The 10,698-nt window shown below is 48.8% G+C and overlaps 1 protein-coding gene across 1 annotated transcript in view; it reads right to left on the reverse strand.

Moving 5' to 3' along the window:
• Positions 1-594: 594 nt before the first annotated feature.
• LOC125921641 (calsyntenin-2-like) overlaps positions 595-10,698 on the reverse strand; it is a 24,314-nt gene continuing 14,210 nt past the window's right edge. The window contains exons 4-5 of the mRNA XM_049629212.1: positions 9,188-9,309; positions 595-815 (exon numbers count right to left, since the gene is read on the reverse strand). Coding sequence (XP_049485169.1) covers positions 807-815; positions 9,188-9,309 — 131 coding nt within the window. The 3' untranslated portion in view covers positions 595-806. The remainder of the gene's footprint in view (positions 816-9,187; positions 9,310-10,698) is intronic.

The following is a 10,698-nucleotide window of genomic DNA, read 5'->3' on the forward strand; positions in this document are numbered from 1 at the left end:
AATTGTGTTGACATTAATTTCCTTCTTTTTTAACAACAAAATGAGAGACATTGACTTTAAATACGTATTATGGGATGTCTACTGAAAAAAATGCATCCATTGCCTCTGGGCAGATGTACAGGCTAGAACACAAATAATCATTGCCTGGGAGTGAAAGGAATTGATGAGCAGGTGCTCATGGGGGAACAGAGATCAGAGAGGAGCCAGGTCTGGCAGCTAAGGGAGGAATGTATAGAATAGTTAGCATCTCTGACTTGTTTAAATTTAACAGTTGTATAGCCTTCCGCCTCCAGCCCGGGTGAGAAAGTGGGGGAAGCCAGTGAGATTGTGGCAGAGGAGAGAATGACGTTCCTGCAGCTCTGGATTCAGCAAGAGTTGGGGCTCTCCCTTGCACAGGATGTTCAGAAGGAAAAGTAAAGAAAACCCTTTGGGTAATAATGGGAATCCAAGAGAGCCCTGAGAAGTCAGCCCTTCCAGCAAATGGCTCAGAACATATTGATCAATAAGCCTCTGAAAACCCTCAGCGAGTTTGTGGACACTACGTCTATAGTAAGACACAAATGGAATGATCTGTTTGTCATCAGATCTCACTGTTGGTTATGGATACAATCCACTCACTAACATTTGACAACACTAATCTGCACTTCACTAACCTCTCTTCCTCCCTTTTGTTCACTTCATTCTTGTCTCTTGGTAACTTCCTCTGTTTGGTTCCAGTTCTGCCTCCGAAACTCTGCAGACAGGCCTTTCTTCCCAGAGATAATAGCAGGCGCTGTTTGCTCACTTCCCTCTATAGATCACACACTTTACCTGTGCTGCATGGGTGTGGAGAGCAGAGAGTTCATTTAGGAGGTGGCTCCAGGGAGGAAGAAAGAAGATGCGTGGAGAGTGAGTCAGGGAACGGGGAACGCCAGAACAATGGGGCAAAGTCAAGGTGGGTGCTGTGGCTGTGGGGGGCCTGCTTCCCCTGGGACTTCTGATGAGAGTGCAGGTGGCTGCCCACGGCGCTCCCTACCTTCAGGCCTGGCTGCGCCTGTGCCCTGGGGCCAGGGATGCTCCCGGGGCTGCTTGTGGACTGTGCTCCCGGGAGCCAAGAGGCTCCTCTTGCCTTGGAGCAAGCCCTCAGGCAGAAACCTGAAAGGCACGGTGGGGGCAGTGTGAGCTTGAGGGGGACCTTCCAGTGAAGCAAGTGACTGTGCCTCAGGGGCAGGACAGGTATTTTCTAGAGAATCTCATTTGTGTATCAGCTTTGTCAACTTTCAGCTTCCGGGTGAGCCTCTGTCAAGAGAGGGAGGATTTTCCAGGTTTGCTTTAGCATTTCCAGAACAAAGCTTGGAGAACTCAGTGTTTCTTCCCTGAAGGCAGAGAAAGGTAGTTTCCACTTATAATGGCTGGGGAGGCAGCCGCCAATACCTTAAGCTAGAGGGAGAATATGGTCTAGAGCAGGAGGAAAGGCTAAATCTGTTCCCTGGGGATCCTTCACAGGAGGCTGGCAGGAAGCGGGCCGGTGGGGAGTGAGGGGCAGGTGGTCAATGAGGGGCATCAGGACAGGACCTCTTCCTCGCTACCTCTCAGGGCCACACTTTCCGAGAGGATAGAGGCGCCACACTCAGGGGGTGCTCTCTGGGTCTGCCTGGAGAGCTTGGCCCAGGGTCACCTCAATAAGTGGTGCGGAGATGGGGGGGGCTGCACCTATGAGCCTGGGCAGCTCTGGGCCTCCCCAAGGCTCACGAGAGATGTATCAGTTTCCCATTGCTGCTAGAACAAATTACCACCAACCTGGTAACTTAAAACAACATAAACTTATCTTACAGTTTTGGAGGTCAGAGGTCCGAAAGGAGTTTCAGTGGGCTAAAATCAAGGCACTGGCCAGGCTGCATATATTTCTTCTGGAGGCCTTAGTGCGAATCTGTTTCTTTCTCCCTCTTTTTTTTTTTTTTTTTTTTTTTTTTTAGCTCAGAGAGGCTGCCGTATTCCTTGGCTCAAGGCCTGGCATCACTCTGATCTGTGTTTCCTTTGTCACTTCTTTGACTCTAACCTTCCTGCCTCCCCGTGTGATTGCATTAGATGCACCTGGACAATCCTTCTAGTTTAGGATCTTTAATCACATTTGTAGAGACTCTTGTCATGGGAGTTAACATACTCACAGGTTTGAGGGATTAGGGGGTGCATATCTTGGGAAGCCATTATTCTGTCTATCACAAGTGGTCAACAGGGGAGCCGAGGAGCCGAGCTGAGGTGTAGTGGCACGGGGTGGTCAGGGCCAGCAGTGCAACAGGGACCTGGGTCAGCCTGAAGGGCTGCCAAGAAAGGGAATTCTGGTGGAGGGAACAAGGCTCAGGCGATGGGCTAGAATGGCGGCTGCCTGCATGTCGCACCCTCTGTAAAGAAAACCGAACACATGCACTAACTGTGTCAGAAGTCACCTTTCCAGAGAGCAGACAAGCCAGTCTCTGCACAGTCCTGAACCGAGAGGTCTGAGTGTCTGACGTGGGTCTGAGGACCCTGTTCTGCCATGACCACGAAGCCATGGAAGTCAGTTCTCCCCAGAGATCTGTTAGATGGGAAGAGGCAGGGAGAGGGCCTCTGAGGGAAGGGCTTTGCCTGGGCCCTTAGGTATTAGAGAGAGAAAGAGAAGGAGAGTAGTTGTGACCCTCCCCACATCCATATTTCATTCAGAACAACCCTGCAAAGTTGGCGTCTTAGAAAAAGTCATTTGGGATTCTGCCTACAAGAGAGAAAAAAAAGAGGTTCTGGACATTCTTCCCACTCTGTTTAGGACACATGTTCCTAAAGGAATGTAGGTATCACTGGAGGCCAGTTTGGGGGTGGGCGCTGCATTAGAGAGAACATGGCTGATGCAGCCGAGAATCTGTCTTAGGTGGAGGAACCAGAGTGCTGACAAAGCCCCATTATTCTGCTCTTTAAGAGGACTGGTCTGGCCTGGACGAACCATTCTCCAATTAACTCCTTGGCACTTGGCTGTAATAATGATCGAACTAAGCCATTTGACTCCCGGTGTGGCTGGAAGAGCCGATGCGGGCAGCCTGACTGCCTCGTTCTGACATTCATCCTCAGTAGGAATGAAGGATTTATTCACTTGTAGCTTCCTGCTGGAGCTTCAGAATTCCATGCGAGTAGAAAGGATCTGACCAGCAGAAGCTTCGGCTCAAGACATTTGAGAGCATTTGGCTCCAATCCTAGCCCTGGCATCTGTTTCTGGAAAGACCTGTGCCTGTGCCTTACTGTCTCCTTTGTGTAGGTGGAAGCGAGACCACCACCACCGCCACTACCACCAGGGGCCTGGGTCTAGGGCACCTGCCCCACTCACCCCTGCCCTTTCCCCCAGGTGTAGGCTCCCCGCCCTCACCACTGGAAGCCCTGAGCTCTTCTTGGAGGGAGGGGCCTGTGCTAGGAGAGCAGGAGGGGCTTATAAAGAACAGGTGGGCCTCACTTAGACCCAAACGTCTCAAATAGATGTGCTATGCTGTGGTTTCCCTGCATGAGAATATTCTTTTGTTGGTCTCAAACCCGTGACCGGGGTATAAAAGGTACACTGCAGAACATTTGTGGGGTCTGATGATGAATGGTTTTAAGTGAGAAAATACTAAAAATTGGGAGATTTTACATAAAAATCGGATTCTAACTTCTGAACAGTCGGAAAGGCAGCACCAGGCCTAGATTCTTACATGGCCGGGAGCTGTGTGTGTGATGGCTGAATCTTCAGTGAGGCCCCACCTCCACCCAGCCAAGCATTTTCAGTCATTCTCCTCACCCCCAATTACAAGAGTTGAGGGCCTCTGCAGGAGAATGCTCTCTAGGGCCTGTACACTGGGCAGGGCCGTGAGCTCCCTGAGGTCAGGGCTGTGTCCTCCTCTCTCTCTCTCTGGTGCCTGTTACAAGTTCTGGCACAGGGACAGCAATGGCCAATGGGATGAATCTCACTTCTGCATCTTGTGTTCATGGTGATTTTTCAGAGACGCATTTTTTTTTTTTTTCCCTTGTATGAGCTGGGGGCACCTGGCCTCTTGCTGGTCGATTGAGGCTGTCACTCAAGCTGTGTCTTCCAATAAATGGAACACGCTGTAAAACATCAGCAGGTTTCCCTCCAAGCACCAAGAAGTCCGAGGGGAAGATCATTAGAATTTGTGACAATGAGTCAACCACATCCAAATAATATTAGAGCCGGGAGGGGCTGCAAATGAATAAACCTTTCCTGTGTGAGCTGGCAGCTGGGCGTTCTCTGCTCTTGTCTGGGTTTGCACATGACTAGCTGCAGGCTTGAGGGATTTGCATTAGCAGATCGTAAGTAAAAATCCCATTAAAATGACATTCTCCTCATCGTTAGGATCCCTTTAGTGAGGCACACTGGATTGTCAGGGACATTTCCTGGAGCTACCTGATAATGGACTTACCTGGCAGTCTGTCCACCCTGGCAAAGGCTTTCTGAGGTGTGGGGCAAAGGGGCTGGGCTTCTGGAAACACACAGCTCCCCTGTGGTAACTGCCTCCCTCCCTGGGCACACTCCTGAAACGCTATGTGCGTACCAGGCCCCGGTTTCAATGCCCATGAGCAACATCGGTCAAGTGCTTAATCTCCTGGCCTGGTTATGGAGGCGGGAGGGGGGAGACCCTGGTTCTAATGCAGCCCCCGTCGCTGGCCCTATTGAACGACCTGGCCTGAGCTATATCGACTTAAATTTGATACATTTTATGAATGTCATACTAGGATTATTCACATTTACCCATCCCTAAATTCTACTTGAATAATAAAATTCTTGTAGCCCATTCTTTGGGGAATAAAGTACCAACTCAGTAACAGGATACAAAAAGCCTCTTGGGATTTGATTGACACCCGCTCCTCTAAACATGGGTCCTAATATCTGCCAAACTATTCCCCTCCCCCCCATCCCTATGGTCTGCCACTCCGGAAGCCTACAGTCTCCTGAAGATGGACGTCCTGCTCACCTCCCTGCCATCTTGGCTGCCTGGCTCTACACCACCAAGCCCTCCACACTCCATTCAGATAACGTCCCCTCTCAGGGGCTCTTCCAGGCCCCTATTCCCAGGTCTACGTCAGGTGTCTCCAGAACGGGTTCCTGCAGACTCCCCCGACCTGGCCCCTGCCCTCTGCCCCAGCATGTATTGCAGAGGATTGTAAAACATTTCTGTGCTAGTTTGCTCCTGATTGTGGACCCTTCTAGAGAGCAGGGTCTTCTGTTCTAGCAGCTGATCGCTGGTACCCAGCACAGAGCCTGGCACATAGTTTGTGTTCAGAATAAACTGTTGAATAAAGAAAGAAATGAAGCCCCATTAGCCATGAGAACATATATTATGCTTCTGGGATCCCCAAGGTGGGCCAGGAATCTGAACACACATAATACAGTAGACTGGCTTGAGCCCTTTCTGGCCCAAACCAGAAAGTTCTGCAATAATTACAGAGCCATTGGTGGCAAATCCAGTTAAACCTTTGAAATTAGATATCAACATAAAAGTGGAACAACATTGAAATCCACAGAGTAAAAAATGGCAAAATTTTAGAATTTAAAATGCTCCATAAAGTGAAGAAAAAGATCAGTTAATCATCAGGAGATTTAAAAAAAAATCCCTGGATTTGTCTTCTCTCTTTCCCTCTCTCCCTCCCTCATGTCATCTCTCCCTTCTTTTGATCTTGACATCCCTTCGTTGTTATGCAAACATTTACTGCGCACCAATGGTGTGCTCAGGGCTATCGTATGCACTGAGGAGCTGGAGAGAGTACCACTAGGAGCTCAGGGCAAAGTGAGCAAAAGCAGGATAAATGGGTTACCAGGGTACAGTAAGCACTGCAATTGCATGCTGCATGGAATCTGGGAAGCACTGGGGAGAGGGAAGCCCCTTGGGGTGGAGCGGGACCCAGAGTGGCTTCCTGGGGCAGGAGATGTAATCAACTATGTACATTCTGAACACCAAGTGATTTACATCCAAAAAACTTCTGGTAAGGTTCTGTCTACACAGAGAGCTGAATAAGGGAGAGAGGGGTCTGGGGCTTTGTCTGTGTGTACCACTGGATTGCTACTATGAGTATGGTTGAGGTTTCCTATATCCTACCCACTGTGGCTCCCTTCAAAGGGAGGGCAACAGTTCAGATGAGCTGGGGTTTCTGATAAATATTTTTAATGTTAATTTCTTTTTTTTTTAATGTTTATTTTTGAGACAGAGGGAGAGAGAGAGCACGAGTGGGGAGGGGCAGAGAGAGAGGGAGACACAGAATCTGAAACAGGCTCCAGGCTCTGAGCTGTCAGCACAGAGCCTGATGGGGGGCTTGAACTCACGGACCGCAAGATCATGACCCGAGCCGAAGTCAGACGCTTAACCCACTGAACCACCCAGGCGCCCCAATGGTAATTTCTTTAGTAAAGAATGCCATAAAAAATAAGAATGCTATGGACTGAATTGTGTCCCCCCAAAATTCATAGACTGAAGCACTGCCCCCTAGTGTGACTATATTTAGAGACAGGGCCTTTAGCAGGTGGTCAAGGTTAAAGGAGTTCATAAGGGCGGGGCCTTAATCTCACAGGGCCTCATAAGAAGAGGAAAAGGTATCCCAGTGTGCGAGCTCTCTCGCATTCTCTCTCTCTGTCTGCCATGTGAGGACAAAGTGAGAAGGTGGCTGTCTACAGGCCGGGAAGAGGGCCGTCACTAGGGAGCTGAATCAGCTGGCACCTTGGTCTGGTACTTCCCAGTCTCCAGAACTGTGAGAAATAATTATCTGTTGTTCAAGGCCCTGGTCTGTGATACTTTGCGATGGCAGCCCCTTGACTGCCTTGACTAAGGAAGAAGACAAGGCTTAATCAAAGGGAAGATTTGACGGTTTCAAGAGTTTCATCAAGACTATAAATATTTTGCATCTCAGGGATAATTCTGATCTCTAAATCAAAAATATTTAAAATTTGAAAATGAGAACATTTTAAAATTAGCAAGCTCATCAAGGAAACAGCATAGTGTAATGCAAAGGGCAGGTCCAGGCCGTGGTTTGCTGTGTGACCCTGGGCAGGTCACGAGACCGTGGTCCCCTGCCTCATCTCATCCACCGGGCAGGTGAGAGTGAACTCAGAGGCAGCGTGCCTGGTGCAGAGCGGATGCTGGCGAATGAATGGTAGTAAACGGGATCATAGTAATCTGGAAGGTTTTCCATGAGCCTCAGTCCCTCCTTAAATTCACCCCTTTGGGAGCAGATTTCAGAATTCCTGGAGTCATTATTCTGTAGAACCAGAATTCCTTCCTCACCTATTTTTAATTCCAAACCCTGTGACTTCGTTTGCCTGTATCACTACTTCTCAAACCCATCTGAGAAAACGCTGCAGGGCACCTGTAATTATCCTGGCCAATATAGCAATGTTCTTATTAAAACCCCTAACAATACGGAATTTATTTTAATTCATCTCAATTTGTATTAGGTATTTAAATATATCCCATATAAGCCATATGGCACTTTAGAAGGCAGCTGAGAGGTTGCCGGGAAATCAAATAAGCAATGTCAGGATTTCACAATTTCTGCAATACCCAGAATTCCTAATTCAGAGGAATATATACGAATCCAGATGCCATATTTGCAAAACCCTGGGATCCAGCAGGATGAGATTTACTGGGAATAGATTAGGCAGTTGCCACTGGGCTTCCTAAAACATCTTTCCATCAGCTTGGCGGCCTTGACCTTGTCCCGTTGCCTGGAGTTCCAGCATTGAAGGATTCCCTGAGGTTAATGAATCTATCTTTTTAAAGAGCATATGTCTCTGCTTCTGTGTGGATGAAAGGGGGCAGCCACCATTCTCCTCTCAATATAAATGACTTCCTTCTGGACTGCTTCCCAGTAACACTCTCTGAAACCAGCCCTACCTACCTGGGCCTGGGGGCTTACGTAGTACAGGGAGAGTGTCTGGTAGATGCCCGTGAGTAGGGAGAGGATTCTGGAACACTCATCCCTAGACAAGGTGAGGCAGGTAGCACACACCGTGGGTTTTAGGGGAAGGCAGAAGAATGAAGTTCCCAGAAGCACTCAGGATATGGGTGGGGTTCCAGACAGTACGACCGCGGAATGGGCATCATATCATCTGCTTCCTTTAGCAGGACCCATTCTACAATCCCCTTCCTGCTCTGCTGGCATTCTCCATCTTGATAGTTTAAAACCATTTTTATTATTATTAAAAAAAATTATTTTATGTTTATTTTTGAGAGAGAGAGAGAGACAGAGCACGAGTGGGGAAGGGGCAGAAAGAGAGGGGGACACAGAATCCAAAGCAGGCTCCCGGCTCTGAGGTGTCAGCACAGAGCCTGATGCAGGGCTCGAACCCACAAACCACGAGATCACAATCTGAGCCGAAGTCGGATGCTTAACCAACTGAGCCACCCAGACGCTGCTAAAACCATTTGTAAAATTCCGCACGTGCCTTCTCCCCAACCTCCTAACCCAGTTCAAGTCTAAGTGAAGGCTGGCTCCAGGCCTTCTGCCAGACTCTTCCTCAGTGACACAGCCACCCAGAGAAGTGACCGCCCCTTCTGCAATCTCAGCCCTGCACAGTCCTCGGAAACAGACACTTCAAAGCTTTTCACTCAAACGAGACACTTGATTTGTCATTGACAAGTATGACACAGTAGCCCTTGTGATCACAAGTCAGGAAGCTCTGGAGTGAGTCATAGGGTTTTGCACTTCAGAAACGGACGTGCACTGCTCAGTGTGCTGTGTCACTGTTTACTTCAAGGTCCTCGGGTCCCTTGTTCTCAACCTGTGTCACCAAAAGCAAGGCTGCACTGTCACCCAAGGGAGATAACAGAGCATCAGAGAGGAGACATGGGCACTTGTGATAGAAAGATATGTTAGCAGAGATCACAAACCGAGCTTGGAGATCAAGAGAACCAGCTTCCCAGGAGCTCAACGTGGAGCAAATGGACAAGATACACGTCGACGGGTCCACTGACAGGTGCACGGTCCCGCCTGGGAAGTGTGGCCCTCCCACCCCCAGGTAGTCTTGAAGGCAGCAGTTTCTATCGTGACTTTAAGATGCTGTGTGTCTCCCTGAGCTGATTTTTCCCAAACTCAGCAAGTGAGCAGAACTTTGAGGGGCGTCGTTGCTGCTCTCGTCACTGGAGCACACCTACCGCCCCTCCCAATGGGTGAGCTGGGGTGAGGGGTGAGGGGAGCGCCCTACCTGGTCCAGCTTCCAGTGGAACTCTGCGGGGCGGAAGGTGTCGGCCTGGTCAAAGTCCTTGCGCAAGAGGAAGACCAGGCGGCAGTTGTGCACATACAGGGCGTAGTGATGCCGGTTCATTTCTGAAAAGCAGAAAGCGATCGGAGTGGTTGCAGAATCGCTGCATCAGTCTCTGCCAGAGGGGTCTTCCCGCTACATCGCTTAGAGCGCCTCAAAGGGGAAAGGGGTGGGTGTTTCGGTTTCCCCTTACACAATCAGATCTCATGAATGTTCTAGAACACACATAGTGGAGCTCACTGAAATGGAAAAGGAAGGTGCAAGAAAGTCCACAGCAAAACTTAGGCAGAGAAGCCATTGGCCTTAGCAACCTGACTTATATTCAGATACTGTATCAGACACAGGATAAAAATTATATGGGCTAACGAGTTTCGTTTATTTTTTATACAAGTACTTCTGGGAGGGCTAAGGGGGCTCTCTGACAGTCACGTCAGCTACCCTGGGCTCCTTTAGCACAGCTGGTGTCTCCTAGAGTGCTGGACTTTTATTTCATTTCATCAGGCTTGACAATGGCGACCACAGATCATGTCTCCTTCTCTACCTTATGGTGTGCAGTTAGGGGGAGCGGCTTCATTTCTGGTTGCTAGGAGGAGGAGGCAGATTGATTTTTCAGCGTTAGTCATAGTTCCATGTCTTTCCAAAACTATGAATAAATACCTCTCTCCCCATACACAGTGGATGGGATATTTTCCTCCACTGATATAAAAGACTTCCTTTTCTGCTTAGGAAATCTCACATCGTGGGTCCCCGCCATGATGTCCTGCAGCCACAAGATGACAGCCATTGAGAGGAGAGGAGCTGTTCTTTGACCAATACTCAAAGAGCTCACATGATATACATGTTAGCATACACAGAAATCTACTATGAGGCACATGATCCATAAATGACGCATGGATGAGCAGGTGACCAGGTGTCATAGGAAGAACACGGGCCCTAGAGTCAGATAGACTTTGGGTGGACTTGTATCCTCTAGATGGTTCTGGGAGAACTTTTTAGCTTCTCAGAGCCTCAGTTTCCTTACCTGTGTCATGACAGGGATGCTGGATTATCCTAATGCATCAGGAGAATAGGATAGTGAGATTGATTCTTGTACCTCCTCTACAAACCTCAACACCAATTCCACCTCTAGATATGGGCTCTGGGTGGTCCCCTTGCCACAGTCATTGGTTCGGGACCCAGGCCCAAGTCAGGCAATGCAGGCCATTCTCCCGGCCACAGGGCTTCTGTCAGCAAAGTGACTCAGTTCAAGCCCGTGATTCAGGAGCTTTTCTGGGTGGTTCTAAAAAAGAACTCTCCTTTTTTAAAAATCTTTTTCTTTTAAGTTTTATTTATTTAATTTTGAGAGAGAGAGAGAGAGAGAGAAACAGAGAGAAAGAAAGAGAGAGAGAGAGAGAGAGAGAAACAGAAAGAGAGAGAGAGAGAGAGAGAGAGAGAGAGAGAGAGAGAGAGAGAGA

This window comes from Panthera uncia, chromosome C2 (genome assembly GCF_023721935.1).
Source record: "Panthera uncia isolate 11264 chromosome C2, Puncia_PCG_1.0, whole genome shotgun sequence".
Lineage (NCBI taxonomy): Eukaryota > Metazoa > Chordata > Mammalia > Carnivora > Felidae > Panthera > Panthera uncia.